We start from the raw sequence: 27,588 nt of genomic DNA, 5'->3' as shown, positions 1-27,588 counted from the left end.
CACACAAAGGTTATACATAGCTTACACACAGAGATTTCAGGTAGGTTGTGTGTGTGTGTATGTGTGTGTTTCATCTCCTCTCTCCATACACAATGATTTTGGTTAGAGTTTGTGTGTTTTGCATTACTGCAACTGATGTGGTACTTATAGATGAAACCAATAGACATAAATAGGAGGTATGGCAAGTGGTTAAGCAACCTCATCAACATATGGAGGTGTGATTTAGGTTTGATTTTGACTGGTTTCATATTTGGGTTTGGATTTGCATTTCAAGTTTGATTATAGTTGGGTTTTGATTTAGGTTGCAAAAGATGACAGGAAAACATCTTGGTTTCGACCGGAGCAGGTCAAGACGTTGCAGATGGTGACTGAGGCAGGCCAGGTCGCTAGAGATGATGATGCGGAGTAAGTCAGGTTTGAAATTGTTCCCAGACAAATTTAACAGAATTAGTGATCAGGGATGATTTCTAAAACAAAATATAAACAGTAAGGACGATAATTGTAATTATAAAGTCTAGAGACCATTTTCAGAAATTCATGTAAACCACAGGGATCAAAATGGTAATTTACTCTAATTATTTCTATTAATTTCCATTCATTTAAACCCATTAACCACGTGGAGGAGTTGAAGTTGATTAAAACATGAAAAAGCACCAAAATTTTATTTTTCAGAAAATCCGTAAATCACGCGCACGCGTTCTTCTATGCTAACTTCACTCCCCCGGCCCCAACTATAAATTTCCACCATCGTCAACGCCATTGTCATAACTCCACTCTCTCTCTCGAATTCACACCAGAAAAAAAATGGATGAAGGAGTAGGAGGAGAAGAGTACCTTTTCAAAATTGTGGTTATCGGTGACTCTGCCGTCGGCAAATCTAATCTCTTGTCTCGGTTCGCTAGAGACGAGTTTGATCTGCACTCCAAGGCCACAATTGGTGTCGAATTTCAGACACAGGTGGTCGATATCGAAGGCAAGGAGGTTAAAGCACAAGTTTGGGATACCGCCGGTCAAGAGCGGTTTCGTGCCGTCACCTCCGCCTACTACCGCGGCGCCGTCGGTGCACTCATTGTTTATGACATCAGTCGTCGTACTACTTTTGACAGTATTAAGCGGTGGCTTGATGAACTCAATAGTAAGTTTTCATTCATTTCTGTTGTTAATTTGTTCGGTTTTTGGTTAATTTGATCGGTTTTTGGTTAATTTGATCGGCGCCGATAGTTGTTTTCAGATTCAGATGAATTGTTCTTCGCGTTCATTATATATTGTTATTTAGGGTTTTGTTAATATCTTATGCTATGATTTTTCGTGAATTATTTGCCGATAAATTGATGCTATTTGGATGAAATGAAATTCACTTAAAAAAATTGAACTGTTCACTAAGAGATTCAATGGAAATCTTCTTCATCTACAAAAGAGCACAACTCCATAGCCAGATTAGTCTTAGGGTCTGTTTGTTAGCACTTAACTAGCTTAACGAGAGTCACAGCTTATTCAATCAACTGTATATGATTGTTTGGTTGGTAGTGGCTTAATGGTATAGAAGGTGGCTTATTCAATAAGCGTTGGAGGAGCTTTACATAGAAAACTTAGATTTTTCCAAACATGCTCCTTCCATCCACCAAAAAACCCCAAAACAGAAATCTTCTCGATCTATACAAGGACAATTTTATCCTTAGAGGACTAGAAAACCAACCAATAGTTTATGAAGCTTGTAATTTTGTAGTTTGTAAATGTCCATATACTCTCACAAATTCCTATTTACCAACACTTTTTACGCATTTGGGGTCTTAACGGAAACATCATCTCTGCTCTAGCTAGAGCAAAGATACGGTCAATGTACATTGTACCCTTCCCAAATCGTTGAATTGATTGTGATTTTGAAACTGTTCTTTCCATGACCCTTTTTAATTGAGAAAAGAGATCCAAGACTTGGAAGTAGTTCTTTGTGTGGGATTTACTGACTTCCTTTGGGAGCATCTCAAACAGATTCTTTAAAATGGAGAATTAAAAGTCAAAATCTTTAAAGAAAATTTATATTCATCTTCAACTTCAACAGTTCTCCATTTTGTAGATTAAAATATTAATTATATTATTAAAAACATTCAATACCTTTCATGGAATATTATTTCTCTCTCATATATATTTAATTTCTAAGATTCTCATTGGTACGAAAAATAAAATATAATTTCTCTTTCATTTGGTAATCATTTTTAAAGAGTTCTCCAAATTTGGAGAATTTCACCCTCTGTCTCTCCCACTTTCTCGATTTTGGAGAAGGTTCTGGGAATTTGTTGGAGCAAAAATCTTCATTTTGGAGAATTTGTTTAGGGGGGGTATTAAAATTGGAATTCTTGCAGCTCATTGCGATACAACAACGGCAAGAATGCTGGTAGGGAACAAGAGTGATTTGGAGAATATTAGGGACGTGAGCGTTGAAGAGGGTAAACGACTTGCAGAAGAGGAAGGGCTTTTTTTCATCGAGACATCCGCACTTGATTCCACAAATGTCAAAACGGCTTTTCAGATTGTCATTCGTGCTATTTACGACAATTATAAAAGGAAGGTTCTAAACTCTGATTCCTACAAGGCTGAATTGTCTTCTAACCGTGTTAGCCTTATCAACGGCTCTACAAACCGTAGTTCATGTTGTTCGCGTTGAGTCAAGTTAGTTTTTTGCACCAATGAGCGAAGCTTGTTAATTTTTTCCTTCTTTTGGCTGTTTTTAAGGTACCAAATGGTGTACTCTTTGCGTTTCCAAATCATATAAACACGTGTTTCTTTCATCTCATGTTTTTTTGTAGCATTACAACATTCATTTTCATTTGACATACAAGAAGCAAACAAGGAATCGAAAAGCATTACCGTGACGGTAGATTGGATGGTGAACAGGATGGGGTTGGACGGATAAAAGTGAGATAGACAACTGAAAGAATTATGCAAGATTTTATAGTTCTAATTTAGCGTGGGTAGTATACTAACTAATCAATCATGTCCCATTTTCATGATTTATATTCTGCCTATTTTGGCACTTTTGTCCCATTTAGGGGTGGTTCACCAAACGCTTAACGGCAAGAAACACTACCCTCATTTATCTTATCGAGTTATATTCTCAACCATCAAAATGAATCGTTGGTAAATATTTTTAAGTTTTAACCGAAAGGAATCTTATTGCCCACTTACCGGGTATCATTCTCGGTCTTTTCTATGCCTCTTATCAAGTAAGATTTTTGGTCGTTGCCATGATCACATCTCGTTAAGTGTTTAGTAGATGGCCCTTTACTCTCATTTAAGCGTCTCACCAAACGGCCCTTTAATCTTATCCTGTCCCAGTCTAAATGTCTCACCAAACGTGAGATTTGTTTTTACCCAACTTTGTCCCGAATACGGCATACCAAATGCACCACGATGGCCGTTTAGGCCCTCATTTTTCACAAAGATGACCTGTAGATTAGATGGAGAAAGAATCGTCTTTGCTATAAAGTTTTTCCAGTTTTGACATAATTATGGACTAGCAATCAAATAAACAAATGGATGTCACCTCTAAATCCTACAGCAATACAATCTACAAATTAACATCCATCACTAGAACCCAAAATCTACCAAGACAATATCTTCATTTTATGAGAAAGCCATATGTCAAGGCTTCCTCAATGCAGAAGCTGCACCCATAACAATGGCCATAACAAGACCAACCCCAGCCCCAACCGAAGCACCCACCGCTGCAGCTGTCATGGAGTTCGCCTTCGCCATCGCATCTTGGCTTGCATCGACTGCCGATTCTCTCTCTTTTGCTAATTCCACCATAAGTCTGTCCTTTGCAAGTTCCTTCCGAAAACAAACACAAACAATGCCTTCAGTTTCAAACATACCTCTTCCCCAACACCCGCAAATTAATAATAAAAGAAAGATAAAGAAAAGTCCCTCTATTTGTTTGTCATTTTACATTTCCATTCCATTTATAAGTACAAAAAAATGAAATCATGATTGGCGGGTTCCATTTTTTTTATGTGAGTTGAGATGAACCGAACCAAACCAAACAAACCCAGTGAATCCACAGGGAGTAGGGTCTGGGGAGGGTACGATGTACAGAGACCTTACCTCTACCCCAAGGAGTAGAATACCCCTGGCTTGTAAAAAGGTTTTGCAACCAAAGAATAGTTCCTATTAAATGAGCATGCTGACTACTGATAACAAAGAAGGCACACTAGTTATTGTGTATGTGCGTGAGAGAGGGATAGCAAGACAGCAGCCAGGTTTAGGCAATACATTTTTCATGGTGAGGGCTACATATCGCTAGTCGCTTAGCCATCTATTTTACCCTCAGCACGGTTTCTATGTTACCCGGTAAGTGAGGGCGGTGACTCCATTTTGATGACCGAGAATGCCACCTGATAAGGTAAATGAGGGCACTAACTCTTGCTAGTAAGCACTTACTCGATACGCGTTTCGTAAACGGGCCCTAACTACACGACAACTTTACTCTTGATAATAGATGGAGTAAAGAATTACTCCGTCTTACAATTAAGTAGAGCGGAAAGTATGCACTGACTTTTTAAAAGTAGACATTTATTTGGGACAAACTAAGGGGGTGTTTGTTTCCCATCCTATCTTAATGTATTAAGTTGGATTTTTCTAAAATTTCCTTGTCCTACAATTTTTAATCACATGTCTCATTAAAAAATAAATAGTTTTTACCACATGCATTAATTGAAATTTTCAATCAAACAATAATACTTTATTGTTTTATTATATATTTTAAGCTATTAAGCATTAAGTTATAAGCTCGTTGAATTTATATTATTTATGTTATTTTAAATAATTCATATTATTTTAATTCATTGTCATTTAAAGTATTTAGCAAACATAAGGTTAAGATGGTAATTTTTTTTATTCGGGACAAAAATCAAACAATAAGTTATCTTAATTTATCCGGAAAGATTAATGCTTAGCGACAGCTTAATAGATTCAGAACTTAATGACAAAAAATCAAACAGCCCTAAAGTAGAAATATGGACACTTAATTTGGGATGGATGGAATAATTAAGACAGTAAAAGTTGTAAAATTTACCTGCAAAGCTACTTCCTCGTGATTGCGAAGAACACGGTGAACAAGTTGACAAAGAGCACCTACACCCTCCACAGGAAGAATGGTGCTTTTCTTTTGGAAGGATCTTCTAAGCAAATTAATGGGAGCTGCAATCAGTTTATGAGGACCCGTACTCGCATCATTATCTGTACTCCCTTCACCCACAGAAGCAAAAATATTTGCAGCACTAGGCATTACATACGGGCATGAATTAATAACTTCGGTTGTGCTTGGAGTTGCTTGATATGCCTGAAGAACAGCTTCCACTGCCGGCTTTTGCTGGTGAGCACTCACGGAAAATTTATTAGTTATAGCAAGGACCCAAGGGATTCCAAGTGCTTTAGCCTCATCCAGCAAAAACGAGAGGGCCGGTTGGCGAGTTGATGCGTTTGACTGCGTATACCATGGTATTTTGTGTGACAAATTATGCACTAAAACAATTAAATCGGTTTTTGTACCAAGATCACGAACCCCCATCCATAGTTCGTCTTTAAAGCGAGCGGCTTCCTTATTTAGATCCTGCATCAGATATACCATAACAGATCAAGAAACATAAAAGATATACAAGAGCACTCGAACGTCATGTGAAGCTCTGTTGCACCCAAGGTGCATTTGGTACGTGATGGGACTGGGCGAGCAAAAGTAAGGTAGGTGGGTGAAAGAATTGTGGAAGGTTTTAGGGTTTTAATTTGACATGGATATTTAGTAATTTACTAATCTTGTCCCATCTTCCTGATTTTTGTTCCACCTGTTTTGGTGCGATAGAGAAAATGCATGTTTGTCCCACTCAGATCATGTCCTGTCCTAGTCTAATGTCGCACCAAACATGGGATAACAAGTTTTTGTATCGTCATGTCCTCCCGCATACCAAACACACCCCTAGTGAACAGAGATGCATGTATTAATAAAGAGACCTTTATTAAAATATAAGGACCTGCAAATTTACTCCTGCCGAGTCTGTAAAGCATAGACCGCCTGCAGTGCCTTCTTGAACATCGACATCCATAGGAAAATTCTCGACATTGGTCGAAACGTTTACCCTCCCTTCATCTAGGATTGCCTTTAATAGAGACGTTTTGCCAGCACCCTGCATAACCCAGCGCCTTGTTACAGAAAATCATGGGGAGAGAACAGAACACATTCAAAAGATGAGCATAGAATTTTGTAAATAAATACCTCAAGGCCGACCAATCGGACCCTACGGGTCCGAACATGAACCTCTTTTGAGATGGTAGAAAAATCGGTTGTACAAAATATAAAAAAATCGCTAAGACCTTCAGGGCATATAAATTTCCCCAAATTGAATGCTTGGAGATTCTGTGACCTACTTTGATCAACAGGGTTTAGATCAATAGAAGGAAATGCTGAGATTAATGAATCTGTGGTTATTTGATGCTTTGGAGGTCGCCTTAAAGGTCTCCCGACTAAAACTCGTATCTTTTGTATGTCTGACTCGACTCCATGATCCAAATGGTTAGTCGCCCCAGAAGGGAAGGCTTCAACTGTTGTTGAGCACCTGTTCAAAAGAAATAATAAAAGAGAACCAAATTGTGAAGTTCAAAAGAAGCTCCTAATTTAAATTTTGTGTTTCCAATAATAGATTACACTACTCCCTCATTGTATCATTTTTAGCTACCCCAACTATAATGCTCCTCTTTGAATAAAACTAAGCACAATGTGGTCTCCAATAAAATGTCCAAGTAATTGAATAGGATTTTGTTACTAACTTCTGTTAACTAATAGGAGCCCAAAGTAGGTTTCATGCTATCAAATTCACATTTCCCACTCATGGTCTTTTATAATTTGGGCACCACTATCTTTTTGTTGTTAATGTGGCACCATTAGAAGGGTACGAGTGGGAAGTAAATACTGTCACATTATTTCCATGCACTTTTGATAATGATTAAGGGGCGTTTACCAAACGCTTACCAGATAAGCGCTTATTGGCAAGAGTCGCCACTCACTTACCTTATGGGGTAACATTCTCGGCCATCAAAATGGATTAATGGTAAGAGTTTATAACCTGATAAACACTTACCGGGTAGGAGTCATCACCCTTGCTTACCAGGTAAGACTCTTGATCCTCGCTTTCCCTCTTACTGGGTAAGATTCTCAATCCTTGTTATGTTTACCCGGTAAGACAATTGAAGCTCTAAGCGCTTACCAAGGTAAGTATTTAGTAAATGCCCCCTAAATCTCGTGCAACGTCAAATGGGGACCCTAATACCAAAACAAGGAAGTATATGATACAACTTAGCTAGATGAGGGCACATCCCGACTCTGAGGAGAATGAGTACAAGATGCTAGTGCGGGATTGATTTCCTTCTAGAAGGGTATGGGTTAAAGCTTAAATACTTTATGAGTGAAATCAAATCCCCTTTGCTTTCTATTCCATGATATTTCAAATAATTTTGGACCGCAGATAGTTGCTTAGGCCTTGGGGGCTGTTGGGTTGGTTTTCCATTAAATCCTGTATGTATGAAGTTGTTTGTGTGGATTAATCTGTCTGTAGAGATCGGGAAGGTTTTTGTTTGGGAGGGTTTTTTTCATTGATGGAAGGAGCGGGTTTTTTATTGGGAGGTGCAGGATTTGAAATTTTTTTGGCTTTCTGCATAAAACCMCCCCCCCCCCCTTTCTAAAAGCTTAATAAGCCGCTCTCTATATCATTAAGCCACTACCAAACAATCATGTATAGCTGACTGAATAAGATGTGAATCCCATTAAGCTGCTAACAAACAAACCCTTAGTTTCAAATCAAAACACCCATGCCTATGACCTTTGCCAAGATTTTAAATGCATATGGATCAATATCGTTCATCTCCCCCTATGAACAATGCATGCAAGAAATGTGCATTAAGGAAGGGAAAAGAACAGTACCAGTTGCCATTAACTCTGGCTTGAACTAGGGTACATAGATGCAAACCAATACCAGTAATATCTACTTTAATACGCTCGACGTTCTTTTCACCAGGAACGCCATTCCATCCAAGCGGAACAACAGAAGTAGCTGTGCATATAATAGGAGACTCCACAATATGTCCAAGCTCGACGGTATTAGCAAGTGAAATACCAAGCCATTTTTGTAACTGGGGAAATTGCTGTTGTTGATCCATTCCCAAGAAGGATGAAGAGCTATCTCTCATGCAATCATTGTAAATCCTAAAAGAAATGAAGGAACAATCAAACCCATAAAGCTCATATGTTGAAGACTTGAACAAGAGATACTTATTAAAGAATGCTCCAAAGTATTCAGGGTGAAACTTTCTAAAAAACGACTGCAGAAATTAATAAATAATGCAAAATGTTGCCCAAAATCCAATTCCAAACAAATTAAACCACTCTCGGACATGAAACTAGAAATTCCCAGTTCATGGTCATTTTTAAATTTAGAATAAATGACAGATAAAAGATCATCCAGTAAAGTATATGTTTACCTGCAAAACTCCATGTTATTTTATTAAGAATCAACTACAATAGGTAAACAGACGGTGCACACGTATATCAAACTGACTATTAATGTAATGGGAATCTTGGTGAAGCTATATTCAAGGGGAGCACGGTTATTTTCCTGGACAGGTGTCTTCCAAGTACAAAACCACGTCATTAGAGACGCATGGAACTGGAAATGAAGATTCAATTAAGTTATAATAAGCAAGTTTATTCTTCTCTAAGTTATATGCTCCCTCCATCCAAAGAAAGATTCAGGGGCTTACCAGATAAGAAGGGATGTTGTTACCAACACACTCTGACCCACAATATGCTGTGTGTTTCTTTCTGACCTGTTCTTCAATCAGCGCTTCCAAACACTGAACAGCCATTTTCTGTCGGCACTTACCCATACCACACTTTTACTCGGTTAGCGCTTAAACAGGCCGCACTCTTACTCGGTTATCTTACCCATTTTGTGTTGGTAAACAGCCCCTCACTTTCGCAATTTTTTATCATACCAGGAAAGGTGTCCAGCAATATTTAGTTTTTTTTTTTTTCTGATCCTACATTACCTCCATTATTAAAGATCAGAGAGAGTTGTTCTATTAGTTTTCATTTAATCATGTCTAAAATTATCCAAGAGATCTTCAAGTACCTTCCAGGTTTTAACGTGTACTCTTTTGAATGGATTGCTTGAAAACAAGAAGATGATTACATGTCTTGCTCCCCCAAGATGAGCTACAGTAACTGCGAACGAAAATTGTGTAGAAAGATATGGGTTCATTATAAAGGAGATGTTACCTTTGGAATCTGGACCTATATGATCTCATAGAATGTGATTGAAGTCGTTCCCTCAGTTCAGCAATTACGGACTTAACCTGAATATGTCTTTGCCAAAACAAAGCAAACAAAATGAGAAATTCAAGGATATCTGGCACAAATTAATACCCAAAGAATTTGAAATTTTCTACATGAGACAGAAACCAAAGATATTAACAGAGTAGCAACTGTTAATCAAGTATAAATAAGAGAATATAACTCTTACCGATGTCAACTTTGAGTACTCAGCACCAGATAGAGACTCCACAGATGAATTCCCCAAAAGATAAAGCTACAAGAAATAGACACAGATCTTCATTAGATCAAATAGTTATAAAAAAAAATCATGTGATATCATTTTTTCAAGGAATGTGATTAACAAAATTTATCCACAGAGCCACAATATTATCATAAACCAGACCAAACCAAACGAGCACAATATATCCCATTTGGAGTAGGGTCTAGGGGGTGGGATGTATGCAGATTTGTTCTTTATCCCAAAAAGTCGAGCCGTTGTTTCCGTGAATAACCCGGCTTACGAAAAGTATATGAAATAAAAAAGTTTACCCAAGAAGTTTATAAGAATTTGAAAAAAGAAGGCTTCGATAAACAAGAACTTGAGACAAAAAAGGAAGAGACACAATCATCATCATGAACATAAATGCAAACTAAGAAATATTGCATGGTTCATTCCTCAAATTTAAGAGCTAAAACACAAGTTATGCTAATAATTTAAAATGAAAATCTAAATCCAGAAATGTTAGGAAAATGATTAAAACAGCACTCTCATTTAAATCGTACATGGAGAAATACAATTGTATTTGGAAGCTCATACTAAAAATAAAGCAATATATATTTCAGAAACGTACTAGGTAGCAATATATAGCTTGGGATTAGAAAAGGCTTTCTTGATTGTTGTTGCAGTTAGTACAGAAGTTACCTGTCCAAATGGGACATATGAAGGTAAGGCAGGCACTCTGTGCCATACCTTAGGTTTGTCAGATAATTTACTTTTTCCAGACAAGTTGCCATTTATTGTTTCACCTGGATCCCCTTTATCCGCCGTGGGGAATGGTTTGAGAGAAATGCCATCAGAATCTTCTTCAATCTCAAGGGACTGTGGAGCATCTTCTGTGTCTTCAATTGAAGATGTTACATTGGAATCAGCAGCAGAATTCACAGAAGAACCAAATTTATTGCCGGTGTATTTATTAAGTTGTCTTCTGACAGCATCTATAGGAACAAGCTTGGAAAGTCTCCAAAAGGAGTTATGTACGGGTCCCAAACCCAAAACTAACTGCTCTCTTTCGTTCTCCTTAACTTTTGTCTTTTGTCTCTCCGATATTATGTCTTGTTTTGATGTTGATAAACTTGACTTCTTAGCGTCAATCGGAGGTGAATAAGGATGTGCATTGTAGTGATGAAAGTATGCAGGGGATAATATTCGGGGAACAAGATCCTCAGGAATGCAGTAAGTTTTAAAGTATTGCTGCCACCCTTTCTCACTAACATAACTGAAAGAACATATGTATGTATGTCAGTAATTATATGACATAACATTGAGAAACTTAAACATGTTGAATATAGCATAAGACCTACTCTCTCAAGGCGGCATTTCCAACAGGAGGCTGGGAAAAGGTGATACACTTCACATGAACTTTTTCATGTTCTTTTGATGAAGAAGCAGCTGCAATCACCCTCAAGATTGCAAGGGTAGATAAAACAGCAACCTGGAAAATAATGAATGTTAATATTTGAAAAAACAAAGACCAAGAAAGTCGCTAACGAAGTTGGTGGACAGCCAAACTTACTGCTCCACCAAGTGAATGTCCGCAGAGAACAAGTTTTCGTTTCTTTTTCTGAGCCAGCTTGTATAGTTCCAAAGCAGGTATTCCTTTAGCACGAGACATAAAACCCTGTAGAACCAATTAAAACGTTATCTTCATTCTCGCAAGTTCATCCTACTGGGTGATTGATTTGAAAAAATTATAGCCACCTAGACTGTGTTGCGTTATAAGAATTATGCCTAAAATGAAACAGAGGCAGCAACTTTACCCTATGAGCAGCAGGTTTAGTTGAAGTTACTCCTTGCTGAGGCTTTGCTCCAAGGGTCTTCGGAGCATCGTCTGAAGTTTTCTTTTGGCCCTCAACTGTTAATATTTCGTCAGTATCTTCTATGGCATCATCATGGAATATGGCACCTTGAAGTATATTTGCATCAGCCATCATATCCCTGTTAATTATTCCAACACAATAAAAAAAAATTTGTTCCTAGATACGAGTAATAAGAGCAACATAATGTTATGTTAAGTTGCTAGCCACGTACTTGTATTGCTTGGTTCCAATGAAGGAAGCAAATAATGTATCTCCAGTTTCTGCTAATAGATACCTGTACAGACAGTCCCACACATAAGATTTAATAGGCATCACAGCAATTAGAGACTTTTATTACAAAATAATCCACCTGTGAGGAACATGATCTGAAGATGGCTGAATGCGCTCCAAAGAAACAACTTGACCATCAAAGTCCGCTTTAAATTTATTCACAGCTTGAACCACTTCAGCATCAGGTCTCTATTATGACACGGTTGAGTGTTATTAAGTATAATCTTAATATCTCTATCATCAATCCGAGATTCCACAATGATTCCAATTGCAACCAAAAGCAACAAGAGGGGAAGGGAATAGACAGAACATGAAACAATTCATATATTTGGCTTTTTAAGGAAAGGTTCACAATGATGATGAAATGTGAGTGTCCTAAATATTGGAGGGAAGATTTGTCAATGCATTTGAACTAATTATTTCGTACTTAAGTCATGAACCTGTATTTTTTTCCTAGCAATTCAGCTACTGAGATAGATTTTCAAAGTTGAACCAGGCCCAAACTTTCACAGTGCCCGAGTTACTTGACATTCTTTGCATCCGTGGCCAAGCAATGCCCATAAATACTCCCCCCAAGCCACCATAATACCCCCATGACGCAGACCTTACCTCCGGTTTCGTTGCCTTGCAAAATGCGTAGGAAAGCAAACAAAGAGGAAATATCCGAATAACAGACCCTTCCCATACGCACCACTGCTGCTTTTCCTTTTGTTCATATCATACGATTAAATTTGACAATAGAACATAATAGACACATACTCTTCATGATTCAAATTAAGCATGCCAAATGCACAAACGCTTAAACAAATTCAATAGCTCAGTAATCACAATCTCCTGTAGGCAAAACAATGACGAGAACATAAAATAACATACAGACCTTGTAAACACACTCCGAAAGCACCATACAGCAAAGAATATCCTGCAAATCCGAAAGAGAATCGGCCTTAACCGCGATACAAAGATTGTGAAGTTGCTTCTTCCGACGCTGATACTCTTCGTTCATTCGTTTCCTCTGTTCTCTCCCTTTGATCCAAGGCCATTTCATAGCAACCGGCCATTGTTGTGGCCAAGTGACCTTCAAGAGCTTTGTTCTTTGGTCTCTGATCCATGATTCTACTCTTTGTTGCAGAGCCTCCATTCGCATAAACAATCACAAGTGAAGCAGCATCGAAACCCTAACTTGATTCGCTGGAGACGAATTCATCAATTGCTACGAACATAATACCGATCCTCTGCAATTGCGTCTGTACTTCGACAAGATTCGGGAATGTTATCGAGAGAAAGGCATATGCGGATTGGAGTGATCGTGACGAATGGCCCCTTACGCTGCCACAAAATCTGCAAAACTTTTACGGTTTCCTTAATAAAAAGGTTAATACTGTTTTCCAGGGGGGTTCTTGTTAGACTTAGTTCGGTGGGTACCCGATAATAAGCATTTTGAGTGTTGGATGAATAACTTAGGGGGTGTTTGGGATTTTGTAAAAGCAGTTTTTTAACTTATTTCAATTTAGCATCAATGATAAGTTGTTTTTTAGTGTTTGGATAAGGAAAAAAAATTGTTTATACCGGTGCCAAAACGGTAATAAGCTGTTTTTGATAAGTTAATCTTTCTTGACTTATGAAAAACTGTTTATTACCAGTTTACAATTTTAACCATGTTTTATTTAACTCCGATTTGATACCACATAAGTTAATAAGCACTTTTACAAAAAAAAAAAACATAAGTTGTTTTAAATAAGCAATCCCAAACACCCATTTATATCGGTGTCAAATCGGTAATAAAAAGTTTTTAAAAAAGTTAAAACTCTTCTGACTTATTGTAACACCCCCGTCCCGCGTGGTCAAAGACGGGAGATGCCACAATTGGAATAAAACAAACAACGTGCTATATAAACCAGAGCAGCTAATAAAATTTACCAAAAGATAATTACATAACCATAGACGGAGATAACGTGTCTCAAAATACGATTTCAAAATACCAGTATGTCTACATTAGTCATCAAAAGTTTAACAAAAGTATGACTTAATGGGTTATCTTCAATATTATCATCTCCAGAGCTCTCATCCCAAAATCTCTGCTAAGTCATGTACCTGCCGAGGACAAGAAAATCTCGGCTGAGCTTAATGCTCAGTGAACGGATAATAATATAAATAAACAATGAATATGAGATAACAAGTTCAAAAACAATTTATAACGTCAAGTGATAATCCAAAAGAAAATCAAAATGCCCCAAAAGCATATCAAGGGTCCGAAGACCAAACTGCATCACGAAGATGCGTTGTTCCCAAAGGATGATCAGTCCATTCAAGCACAAGTGAGGAAAGGGGTGTGGCACAACACAACAATCCTCTCCGTGGATTTAACCACGACCACAATTCAATATCCGATAACGGTTCCTAGGATCGATCCATACGCCCTCTATTCGACCGGTACATAATCAAGTCCACTTTTAAGGACTATAAAAATAAGAACGCCATGATCGTTTTAGTCACCATGGAAACATCTCAATACCGGTGCTCCAGTTATTGAGTCTATAGTAAAATGTTTCACAAATAAAGCAATAAAACAAGTCAAGTGATCAAAATGATCCATATTCTGAATAAGAATATAAGTCGTAGTTCAAAAGGAAACAAAGTTCAATAACATTTGATAAGCATAAAGAAAATTCAGAACAAATTATTTGGAATTTATCACAGATTATCCGGATTAGGAAGCCTCACGCAAATGGCTATCCCTGTGTCAAGTGAGATATGGAATCCGTACCTTAACCGAATTTGACAATTAACGCACGATCAAATGTAAATTCACGATCAAGTTTGATTTGCCCGYGTGCCTAACGAATGCATAACTGGTTACTATTTACAAAGCATAAAAACCGAAACATAATTATTCTATTAAAATTACTTAGGTCTTAACGTACTTAAACAACGTAGACTTCAAGAAGGACAGCTGGATACTAATTGAAAACTCAAACGTAAAACTTAACCTTATTCTCTTTCGATCTAACCGTTTCCGACCCTCTTATTTCTAAGCATTTTTACCTWCCTTAGAGACCAATCCAGACTATACTGTCTAAATGAAAGTTGTAGGTTGGTATCATACGAGTCTATTGCTTTTGAAATCATCTCATTTGGATCATCCATCTACTTTATATGAATTTTACAAAACTGCAAATTAATCCCGGATACAGTGTAAACAGCCCCGAAAACACAYTGTTTCGAGCCACTTAGAGTCATAACTGGAATTTTGACCCTGAATGAAAGTTGTAGTATGCAGTATGATCTTTCTGACTGAAAAATACGAGCTTATTCTGACTTACGGTTTGTGAGTTATACACTGCCAAAGTACGGGAGTTACATTGTCGGTAAAATTCGATTCCGTAATTCCCRACTAACTTTTATGATCCAACTTTCATGATTCGCTACATTTACATGCTATAAACATACTTCAACATACTAAACAGTAAAACAAGTCTAATGGTCGCTAACCTAAGCTTAATCATGCATTTTTACTCCTTTYGACATTTAACCGAACAATTGGTGTACGGTTAAAYATTTACCCACAATCTAACCATATTGAAACTATAATATACCCTTTTCATTTCTACATCAATATAACCAGTTCTAGCATTCTAAACATCAAATATATCATAAATATGACAATATCAATCCGTAAAATTAGATATAAACACAGTTTATAAACCGGTTTAAATAATCATAAAATAAACACCTTAATGAAACTGAATAAAACTTATATCTTTAAGAAAGGGTTCGGGGAGTGGATTCCGAATATATAATTGTTGTCTCGATCCCCTTACTAACTTGACATAAAATCTAGAGAGAAGACAACAGTTTTAGAGAGAGAATTGAGAGAGAGAATTGAGAGAGACGGTGAAATCACCGCTCTATACATACATACATATATATATATATTTTTTTTATTTTTATTTTAATTTACAACCGCCTCATATATATATATATATATATATATATATATATATACATATATATATATATATAAAGTTTAACTATTTGACGGTTTTTACCATTCAAGTTAAATTCCCAATTTTACGTCAATATAGATATAAACACATTTTGACGTAAAACTAGTCTAGGGTACAAATTGGTTAAGCATAGGGTACAAATATATCATGCATAATTCTACCAAAATTYTCTTAACCCAATTTGTACGAGTTAACGAAACACGGATATTATACTTATAATAAGTTGATAAGTATTTTTGTTATAAAATGTTTCAAATAAGCAATCCCTAACACCCTCTTAATTAATTTTTCTTCATTACCAATGCGTTATTTTGTATTTGCATTTACCAAATCATATTATCTTATAAGATGGACATATGAATTATAATTTTACAATAAAAGTGTTTTTACCAAGTCATATCATCTTATCAGATGAACATAGGAATGGCAATTTTACAGTAAAATTGATAACAAGGACCAAAAGTCTTAGGTCACGACTCTTACTCGGTTAACATTTATCGAGTAAATTGTTGCATACAATATCGTTTCGATAGAGTAAAAATATTACCTAATAAGGTAAGTAATGTAAATCTTATAGATAAGCACTTGTTAAGTAACAATTTGGGTACACATAAATTACATAAATCGGCCAAGGATTTAGCAAAACTTGTCATTTCAATTTAGGAATACGCATAGTCTTATTCTTTTTAATCTGCTTATGTGGATTGTTCTTGTCCCAGGCGATCGTCAGTGGCGACTGTTAAATGGTCTCATGTAGGGTATTTTGGTCATTTTAGTAGTTTTGTAAAGTAATTTCATAGTTCGAATGTGTAAAGTATAAAACCCCTACGTGATTGCCCCTGTCGGTGGCCGCCTCAATCTTTTTCTTTGATGACTGTGTTTGATTCACACGCACTTGTTTTTTATGGAATTATTGTGTTTTAAATTTTATTAATGTCCAACAATATAAGCATAAATTTGTTAACCAACCATTACATTTTTAGTTGGTAGAGACGAAGGATCAAGCGAGAATGTAAAACAAGAAAACGGTCAAATCACTTGTGATTTTACATGCGATTATGGAACAGTGTCAAAATGAGGGTGAATGGTTATTCGCGACCAAAGTCGCATGAATCATATGTGATTCAGTCGTTTTCGTGTTTTTTATTTAGTTAAGAGTCGAAAATAGTATCAAAAAACAACCATATAATTATTTCTTATAAAACTTGGGTTATTTTGCATGATGATAATTAATTTGTTAACAATAGATGTCACCCTCACCCTTTAAATTTAATGGGCCACTTGATTTCGACAAAGATTGGGCTGATCTCTTGAGGCCCAAAAGAGTTCGATTAATGGCCCAAACCTTGATTAATAATCTTGATTAATTTCGATAAAAAGTTGATTAGCGACAACTTTAATCAATCTTTATACGGAACTTGTTGCCAAGGACACTAACGTGAGAGGCAATTTTTTGGTTCACTTAGCGGTTAAGGCTAGCAAGAAGACCCAAGATCGAATCTAAGACATGTTTTGTATTTTGACAAAGTCATCTCACCCCAAGTACAAACTGAGCTACAGGTTAAAGGCTGTGAGGTTTGATTAATGTTTTAAAATCCAATTTCATTTATGGATTTGAAAATTTATATAAAAAAAGTTTGAAACACTTTATTAGATCAATTGTGGTTATGAATGGTAGAATAAAGGAATAGGGTAGCAAGTTATTATCTGTTACTAAATTTAACTAATTTACGTTATGTTAGGAGTTGTCCTGTATTCGTCTGAACTTTGATTTATTTTTAACTGAATCAAACTGAATATACGTTTATACATATATATATATATATATATATATATATAAGAGACATTTTATACAAGTAAAACGAACAAAAAGAGAACCATGATAAAAACGAGAGATGTAGAGTATACTCTCAAAAGACTTTATGATTCTATTTTTTTAAACCAAACCAATTATACTGAGATATGTCTTATTAGAAAGGTAGGTATGACTTATGAGGATAGGATGTTCATGCTCATTTCTTATGTTCAAAAAGACAGATAAACTAGTTTATTATATTTATAATTATAACTGTCATTTATAAAAATCTACCAAGTCTGTAAAAATAAAAACAAAACATATACCAACCCAAAAACTTTATTAAACTTTATTATTCTATTTAGATAAAATTTTAAACATTTAATTACCCGAAATAAAAATCAATTTTAGATTAAAAAAAAGACTAATTTTAGATTAAAAAAATCTATATCATTAACCACGTCAGCAAATAATATTAAGTTGAATATCATATCACGGACACATCAATATGATAACCGGTTAATGCTTCAACCAATTACCCGTGTACTTAAATGTTTAAAACTTTACATCTTAGGTACCAAAATGAAAATTTTAAAAAATACGTTACTCAAAATATGAATCAAATAAAAATACATTACTTTTGCATGCAATTTCCTATTTATTTTAGCCCTTGTTTATGTAAATATTTTTAGATTAAAAAAAAATCTCTGCAAATTATGGGGAAAAAGTTAATCTAAAATTTGAAGTATTTACATAAACTTTCATTAAAACAGAAATTTAATTGATAAAATAATTAAAAAAGTAAATTTAATTAAAGGAATAGAGTATTTTAGTCAATTACCCAACTTAAAATTGTAATTTTAAAAAGAAATACGATTTTGTCGGTTGTTTCCTTAATAATCTAGTTTTTAAATGCATGATGGCGTGAAGTCAAAGACTCTCACTACATATATTCACATATGCATACATACCACATGCTTCACTTCTCTCCATCAATGGCGTCCTTCTTCTTCTTCTTCATCACCTTCTTCGCCCTCTTAACACCACACTTTTCCGAAGCCCAACTCACCTGCACCACACAGAAATTCACCAACAACAAACTCTATGATCATTGTAATGACTTACCTACCCTCAATTCCTACCTCCATTGGTCACTCGACCCTTCAGAAAACACCCTTTCCATCGCCTTTCTAGCACCTCCGGCGACGGACGCCGGCTGGATCTCATGGGCCATAAACCCCTCCGGCGAAGGGATGGCCGGAGCACAAGCGTTACTCGCTTTTAAAGCATCTAATGGATCGATGGTTGTGAAGACGTACAATATAAGCTCGTATAGTTCGATTGTGGAAGGGAAGTTGGCGTTTGATGTGAAGGATAAGAGAGCGGAGTTTTCCGGTGGGTTGATGAGGATTTTTACGACGATTGAGTTGCCGGAAAAGGGGATGACGACGGTGAATCAGGTTTGGCAGGTGGGATCGTCGGTGACGGGAGGTGGGTTTCCGGCGAAACATGGTTTTCAGGCGGCGAATTTGGCGGCGAAAGGGAGGTTGGATTTGTTAAGTGGACAGAATACCGGTGGTGATTCCAGAACTAAAAAGAGAAATGTAAGCAATTGAATTGCCATTTTCATAACCACTTTTCTGATTTTCTTGAAATTTACATAGATTTTCTTGAAATTCCGGCACGTATCAGAAATTTTATCAAAAAATCGTTTTATCTTAAAAAATATTTTTTATAAAATCAACATTGATGTATTGGTTACTAATCTTATATTAGGTTATGTGTTTAAATCTTTTATTACAAATATTTTTTCAGAATAATAATAAATTTTAAATTAAAAATAAAAAACTAAGATACATGGCACTTTCATGACTATGAGAGACAAATATAGGGAAACTTATGTCCTCGTTGTAGTTTTAAAATATATACGGTAATACACAATAAATTAATACAGTGATATTTTTCATGACCTTGTAAATTTTACACTACGACGGAGGAACGATAGGGTGGCACAGGCCACCGTGTGCTTTGAATTGGGTCCGTCTCTTAACTGATCAACTGAATTACGACTCGTATTTGTTTTAGATTCATGGGATACTGAATGCGGTGAGTTGGGGAATTCTATTTCCGGTGGGAGTAATTGTTGCTAGATACCTTCGAACTTTCCCGTCGGCAGATCCAACATGGTTTTACGTTCACGCATTTTGCCAAGTCTCGGCTTACACGATAGGTGTTGCGGGTTGGGGAACCGGACTCAAACTCGGTGTCGAATCAAAGGGTGTCACGTACAACGGCCATCGGAATATCGGGATCACTCTTTTTTGTCTTGCAACAATCCAGGTAATTTACCACAAAGTCCTGCAAATCCTATGTATTTTGGATGATCGGCTTATGATCATGTTGACTTTTAAAGTCAATTTTCTTGATCTTGAAGTTAATCATTCACATGGATTTTACCGCGATTTTAGCACCGAAAAAGTTTCTACTCGTTGCGTGTACTATGTAGTCTCGATGTCGCTATCGATCTGTTTTCAGTTGCGTACGAATTTTATACGAAATTTTCGGCAAGAAAATTAGTTTGACCTCAAAAAGCCAATATTTATGTCTTCTGTTTTCATCATTCATGAAAATGGAAGGATTGCAATTTATGCATTGAAATTGAATCTCAACTATTATAAATACAAATCCCATTTGACATCAAAAGAGATAGGTACATGGGCCTACTTTTACTACTCACAATAAACCAAACAGAACCAGTTATATCAGGACTTGGATGTACACAGATCTGTCTTCTAGTAACTACAGTCTTTTTTCCTAATCTACTTTTCTTTCTGGTGTTTCCTTCAGATTTTCGCATTGTTCTTGAGACCAAACAAAAAGCACAAACTCCGATTCTATTGGAACATCTACCACCACGGTGTCGGGTATGCCATTCTTGTTCTTGGCATCCTCAACGTGTTCAAGGGTCTCGATATATTATCACCCGAAAGCAAATGGAGATCGACGTACGTAATCGTGATATCTGCATTGGGTGTCATTGCTTTGTTGTTAGAAGTCATTACATGGATTGTGGTCTTGAAGAAGAAGTGTGGAGGTAAGTCCACTAAACCATATGACAACAAGCAACAACCATTGGCACCATAGTTTGAGCTTCTTCAATGGTCTTGATGTTTGCTTTCAGTGGCATATATGGTTTTATCTTGTTCTTTTGCCTTAGATTCTTGTAATTTATGCTACATGGTATATTATTTTACTTTACAATTTGGTTGTATTTTATTGTTGTATTATGCAATTATATGAAACGGGGTTTCAAGATCACGACCCGTGTCGAGTACTTTTGGTGCACACGCCTTCCGTTTACATCATCCGCACCGTTCTTTGGCGCATACGTAATGGTGATGTAACTTTTGGTGCATGTCATATAGAAACAAAAAGGTTTACGATTTCGGCTCTGATATAATATTAGGATATGTGAAACTCCTTTGTGTCATTTCTAAAAAATGTTGTTTATAGAAATATGAGAGGCTACGTGATGATGTAACTGTCTAATGTATATATTAATATAAATTCACAAATCATGTTAAATCCAATAAATAAAAAGATATTGAATTCATCGAGTCGGATTGATCGGATTTTTGAGCACTCTTTAGTTTGTATTTAACTAACGTACGAATCCAAAACCTTTTTGAGTGTCGCACACTACAATTCAACCTACACAAAAAAGAATGAGGTGTAGGCTTGGTCCAGCACTCCTTTCATTAGCTTATTCATTATATTGTTCTTAGCATTCATGAAACATGTGGTACAACACTTTGATTGATATGGGCCACTTTGATGAGTGGTGGATTTGCAAGGGTAAATTTGTAATTTTAAATTCTCATTAAGATGTCTTATTGCATCTATTATGAAAGTGACTTTCACTTTTACATGTCTTTATTAGACCCAATCCCATTCAGCCATGCATGCCAACGTTTAGTCCCATCATTATTCTTTAGTTTGCTTTTTGTTACTACTTTAATTTACCAAAGTGAATTTGTTTTCAAATACAATGCTAATCAAGGGGTGTATAGTCAAAAGATGATACATCTATTAACCGATTTAGTTATGCTTTTCTTTTATGTGATCATTATCTGACTTTAATGACGAGGTACATACGTCACTCTTCATCATGTTTTTTTTCAGTATTTATCTTTCTTTTACATGTATGAAATACAATAGACCAAAACATTTCCTCGTGTCACTAAGTTAAACAATAAGGGGTTGTTTGTTTACCTCTTAATAGTTTCATTAAGAGACAACCACTGAATTGTTAAGAGGTAAATCTTGTTTGACAAATAAAAATCTGTCCTCTTAATGGTTTTAAGACATTCTGAATGATTTTGTATCTTATACATCCCTTAACCATTCAACCCCCTAATTTCATTGTAAACAACTACCAAACAATTATATTTCATTTTGCACTCTATAATGAGAGCTTTTTAATCATTCTACACAAAACCATTTAGTAACTGTCAAACAACCCTTAATTTTAATGTAATATGAGGTAAAAAAATGTAAAATATACCAAATTTTCAGTAATTAAAATACATAAAACTCATCATAATCCTTTATAGAAATTTCAATTGGGAACATCAACTCAACAAATTCTTTGAAACTTTCCTTCTTTTTTCTTGGAAAACAATGATACCCTTTCAAATGCAAGTTTGTTGCCGAGTCTTGTAAGCTTTAAGAGAAAAGCACAACACCAAAATGGACCCCATGGTGCAAAAGCTAGTTATTTTGGAATACACTTATAGTATTTTTAAAATCAACAAAAATAGGTTTAAAAAAAAAACTTTTAGTTTTAATACTCTTATTAAATTTCAACTTTTAGATCCTATATTTGATTATTGTTATAAGATTTGATGATGATGAAAAATAAAAGTAACCGGAATTATTTTTGGAATTGGTGTAATTTTATATGCAAATCTGTATTTTCTTTTGTATTGAAAAGATATTGATCAGTTTTCCAATTCACATCAAAAGTTTCTCCCATGCGGGCTATATCTGATTATGCATATTCCACTTGTCGATGAGAAACATTGAACAATACGTTCCTTGTTTTTTATATAATCCAAGATGAAGAAAAACATAAAACGATATTTCTCGAATACAAATAAAACAACATATATCCATTTTTAATAAAAAAATGTCCATAAAATGAAAAAAAGGAGAATAAAAAAGAAGTATTTCTCGATTTGTATTAGCTTTTAATGGCAATGTTTCAAACTAGTTTCGGTGGGACTTGCGACATCAACACACTCAATACTTTTCGTATCGTAAAAGTCATAAAATATTTTCAATATTTATTATTCTAAATTACAAAAAAAAAATGAAGATTTTCATATTAAAAGTGTTTATTTACTCAATATGCCATAGATTTACATTTGTTCATTTTCTTTACCTCTTAATAGTTTCATTAAGAGACAATATCTGAATCGCTAAGAAGTGAATTTTGTTTGACAAAAAAAAAAGATTTGTTTCTTAATGATTCCAAAATCCTCTGAATGGTTTTGTATCATACGTCTCCCTTAACCATTCAACACCCTAATTCCATTGTAAACAATTACCGAACAATTATATTTCATTTTGCACTATATCATGAGAGTCACTTGATCATTCTACACCAAATCATTCAGCAACTGTCAAACAGCCTCATTAGTTACTAAATTTGCACTCATATCCTATTTTCCTACTCAACATATAACAAAATAAAATTCTTGCACTGATAATTATACATCTAAAATATATGTAAACTAAAGGACTGTTTGTTTACCTCTTAATAGTTCTATTAAGAGACAACATTTGAATCATTAAGAGGTGAATCTTGTTTCAAAAATAAAATATGTTTCAAAATAGTTCTAAAACACTCTGAGTGATTTTGTGTCTCTTTTAACCATTCAGCGCCCTAATTTAATTGTAAATAACTACCAAACAATTATATTTCATTTTGCATTATATCATGAAAGTCTTTTAATCATTTTACACCAAATCATCCAGCAACTGCTAAACAATTTTTGAAGATATTTTAAAAACACTAAAAACTAAAAATAGTTTTATTGATATATTAATATAACTATTAAAAATAAATTTCGTCACACATAATATATTTTATAATTAAATTACAATTATAAAATATCCCCTTTTTTAAACATGGAAAAGTTGACCTTTTCATCGTACATGAAACGTTGGGGCAATGAATCAATGATGCCAAATGAAAAGGACGATCGAGGAACAAAGTTATTCTGATCGTGACAATTTAACTACGTTCCGTTATATCACTTCATTATTTTTGTAATTTAATTTAATATTTTAAGAAAATTAATAAAACAACCATTTTCAGATTTTGAATTTATCGCTTATTGTTTTTCTCTTACAAATTTCAAAAATATCACTAGATCTACAATACTTGATAATTCTCGAGCTCGAGTTGATCTCGAACACAAAGTAGAACTCGTTTAACTCAACAAGTCGAGCTTCACAACACTAATGTTCAACTCGACTCGTTCTAAAACTTGGTTAAACTTTTCGAGTCGAGTCGAGTCATTCGAGCAAGTGTTTTTTCGAGCCAAACATGTTCATGTATTCATAAATCATACAATAAAAATATAAAAATTATCATCCTCAAGCCTATAAATTAACGAGTTAGTCGATCATGAGTTCAAGCTCAATTTGAAATTTCAAAAAAAATACTCGATCTCGAGCCTTAAATTGAAAAAGTTATTTAAGCTCGACCTTCGTATATTTTTCAAATTCGGCTCGAATAACCTACTACTCGATTCAACTCGGCTTATTTACACCCCTACCTCCGTCACTTGCCGAAATGTTGGGATTAATTTGCAGAATTGGCCCTTGCAGTTGTGGATCTGGTTAAGAAACTTCTTTTTTACATTTTGACCCTCGAAAATTTGAGAAGGTATCATTTACGGACCTAGTGATATTTTTGAAATATTAGGAAAAAAAATGAAAAATATTAGGAAAAAAATGACTAAGAAATGAATTGAAAATGGCTATTTTTTTATTTCACAATAACTCGGGATTTAATCCCATAGAGATGATAAATCTTTCACTTGTCAATTTAATGAATGCACTCCCGTCGATTGATCCGGATTTAATTATCTGTTTTCAAGATTTATAAAGAACCGTTATAAATAGGGGTGTCAACGATTCGAGTTTTTAACGAGCTACTCGAGCTCGTTTATCTCGAGCTCGAGCTTAGTAATTCTCAATCTCTAACAAAAAATAGAACTCGTTTAACTTAACAAACCGAACTTTATAACACTAATGTTCGACTCGGCTCGTTCAAATACTCGATTCCAGTTTTCGAGTCGAGTTGAGTCATTCGAGCATATCCTTTTTCAAGTCAAACATGCTCATTTATTTATCAATCATACAATAAAAATATAAACATTATCAAGCTCAAGTTGATAAACGGGTTAATCAATCGCGAGTTCGAACCTATAAACGAGCATCGAGCTCAAGCTCGATAACTCAAAAAAAAAAAAAATCAAACTCGAGCTTAAGCCTAGTATTTTTTTTTTTTTTTGAATTGGCTCAATTAATCTACTATTCAACTCGACTCGTTTACACCCCTAGTTATAAATGTATAGGTTTTCTTACAAATTTATTAATAATTTTATTGATTAATATGTGTTTGGAACTAAAAATGTATTAAAAAAATCAAGGATCATGTTGGGTGTCAAAAATAACCGAAATCAAATAAACTCATTCGAATCGAATGAGATTCGGATTAAATGATTTCGGATTATTCAGTTCTCAGGTAATACATTTTTACTAATATTTGTATATTGCATGTTTATTAAAATAAACCAAATGCATATTATACTGTTATTATTTATATATTTTTATCAGTATATAATGTTTTTTGAACGTCGAATGAATAAATAATGTCTTTTAGAAAAAATATTTTTGCTTTAACATCTATACTAATATATGCTAAAATAGAGAAAATGGGTCTTTGGCCTCATATAAATCAGGGGTTCAAACCTTATCAAATATGAGAAGAATGTGTAAGTTTATTTCTTGCATTTGCCGTATATAAATATTATATACTTCAAAAAAGATAGACATGGTGAAACTCTCCAAAACTCCATATTTAAGAGATAAAAACAATATGTAATTATTTCTCATAATTAAAAGACACTGAAATCAAATGTTTAGTAGAAAAAAATAATATTTTATTAAATATTTTAATAATATAATTAATGCCTAATTTTTAAACTGTTATAGATTCTCTAACATTATGGAGTAAATTATGTTTTTCGTCCCTGTGGTTTGTTATAAAGTATGATTTTCATTCTTATGATTCAGAAATAGATTATGGAATCTGATTTCTTAACGATTATGTTCCCCTTTTTTTCTGCGGTCTTTATTGAGAGAGGTTCACGTAGTACGATATGTGTTAAATAACGCAATCTGGGTTAGTGGTAAGGCTATATAATAAGGATATAGTACATATAATTATTATATAGCACCTGACAGAACCACCGAAAAACACATTCCTTTGTCTCTAAACCAATTTATATTATTTTTTAGGACTTATCTGCTGCAGCTTGCATTCAAACTGATCAATACTTTGCTACCGGGCTTCTAGTTGCCCTTTCTCTAACAACTCAAATACCTGCATCCACTTCCCTTTTTAAAAGTTTTAGGCTCCTTATATTACCTCTCAATGTGTTACTCCATCACGTTGTTATCCCTGATATAATATCTAGCTTAGAGCACAGAGTGTTTCCGGGGGGAGCATGAACGCAGTGTCCCTGTGGTTGTTGCTTTTGTTGTTGTTTTTGTCTTCTTGTTCTACTGTGGTTTTTGTTCTGGTGATTTGTAACTCATTGCTCTTTTCGTTCTTATGATTTACAACTTATTGTTGTTTTAATCTCTGTGGTTTACAATTCTTTACAATTTTGGTAACTTGTACTTGTAGATAGAAATTAGTTAAAAGACGGAAACAAGAATGGATTACAAACCATAAAAATTAAAATCGTAATTATAAACCACATAAACAAAAATCAAAATTATTAACAAACAACGTGGACAAATTCGTAATTTACTCAACATTATATAATACCCAAAAGGATCATGTGATGTCACGATGACGATACCATGATGACACTAAAAAATGGTTGATAAACAGTACGTAAAGGTCTCTAATAATAGTCCATGATATACATGTGAAAATTTATGAAATACATCACTTTAAGTCTTCTATCGAAAGAAACCATGATTCGAAAACCGTAATATTGAAAAACAATAACCCTTTGTTAAAAACAAAATAATTTTTATTTTAGTTTTAATCACTGTGTTTTATTTATATTCTGTAACAATTTATACTTTTAAGTATAAATTCAAAGGTTAATGATCATGTGAGAAATAAAGTTACGATGAGAAGCGTAAGAACATATATAAAATTATTGATCGTTACTTTTAATGTCATGTTCACCCATGAATTGTGATTTATAAGAGAATTGATTTGATGCATCTTATTAGTTTTGACATTCAATTACAATTGATCTATGGGTGAATATCTCTCATCTTGTATTTTAAAAGTAAAAAGTTACATACAACCTATTTATGAAACTGTAAAATGAAATTTATAAAAATACAAGAGTTTATAGATGTTGACGTGACATGCTAAACAAATAATTCACGGTTTTATAATAAAGGTAGTGTTCATGATTTTAGGGGACATAATAAGTACCGAAATATTTTATGAATGCCTTTTTTACTTCAAATTCCACACTCGTTATACACAAATTAAAAATAAATAATTATTTGATTCAAAAAATTTAAAACATTAATTAGTTTTATATGAAAAATATGTTTTTTTTTCATCGTTTAAAAATTAGCAAGTAATATCCCAATGACGTTGTAGTACTTGAATATGTGACCTTTGATGAGAATTCTCAATATAGTGTATGATCATACGCATACATAATAGGACGGAACCATCAGGTGGGGTTAGACAGAACAATTGTCTATCTAGTGTTTGATATATTATATATAAT

The 27,588-nt window shown here is 34.5% G+C and overlaps 3 protein-coding genes across 4 annotated transcripts; 2 read left to right on the top strand and 1 right to left on the bottom strand.

Moving 5' to 3' along the window:
* Positions 1–769: 769 nt before the first annotated feature.
* On the top strand, positions 770–2,791 carry LOC112506691 (ras-related protein RABA5b). Its single transcript, XM_025110923.1, has 2 exons — positions 770–1,135; positions 2,361–2,791. The coding sequence occupies exons 1-2, from the start codon at positions 805–807 to the stop codon at positions 2,660–2,662; spliced, it is 633 nt and encodes a 210-aa protein (XP_024966691.1). The 5' UTR covers positions 770–804; the 3' UTR covers positions 2,663–2,791.
* Positions 2,792–3,330: 539 nt separating this feature from the next.
* On the bottom strand, positions 3,331–13,056 carry LOC112506998. 2 transcript variants are annotated; one of them, XM_025111375.1, is made up of 15 exons: positions 12,600–13,056; positions 11,802–11,911; positions 11,664–11,726; positions 11,393–11,570; positions 11,149–11,253; positions 10,937–11,067; positions 10,278–10,851; positions 9,564–9,629; positions 9,320–9,396; positions 7,967–8,248; positions 6,266–6,605; positions 6,024–6,176; positions 5,561–5,608; positions 5,072–5,482; positions 3,331–3,828 (listed from the first exon to the last, which is right to left on the bottom strand). In XM_025111375.1, the coding sequence occupies exons 1-15, from the start codon at positions 12,864–12,866 to the stop codon at positions 3,640–3,642; spliced, it is 2,994 nt and encodes a 997-aa protein (XP_024967143.1). In that variant the 5' UTR covers positions 12,867–13,056; the 3' UTR covers positions 3,331–3,639. The 2 variants fall into 2 exon arrangements, with proteins under 2 accessions (XP_024967143.1, XP_024967142.1); XM_025111374.1 differs by having other exon boundaries at positions 5,072–5,608.
* Positions 13,057–18,516: 5,460 nt separating this feature from the next.
* LOC112507600 (cytochrome b561 and DOMON domain-containing protein At3g25290) lies at positions 18,517–20,839 on the top strand. The gene is made up of 3 exons (XM_025112249.1): positions 18,517–19,125; positions 19,607–19,861; positions 20,369–20,839. Exons 1-3 carry the CDS (start codon positions 18,517–18,519, stop codon positions 20,663–20,665), a joined length of 1,161 nt encoding a protein of 386 aa, XP_024968017.1. The 3' UTR covers positions 20,666–20,839.
* The last annotated feature ends 6,749 nt before the right edge of the window (positions 20,840–27,588 follow it).

Source organism: Cynara cardunculus, assembly GCF_001531365.2.
Source record: "Cynara cardunculus var. scolymus isolate 2C chromosome LG 2, CcrdV1, whole genome shotgun sequence".
NCBI lineage: Eukaryota > Viridiplantae > Streptophyta > Magnoliopsida > Asterales > Asteraceae > Cynara > Cynara cardunculus.
Note: the sequence above shows the minus strand (reverse complement) of the source record. Positions and strands in the feature narration are given on the sequence as shown.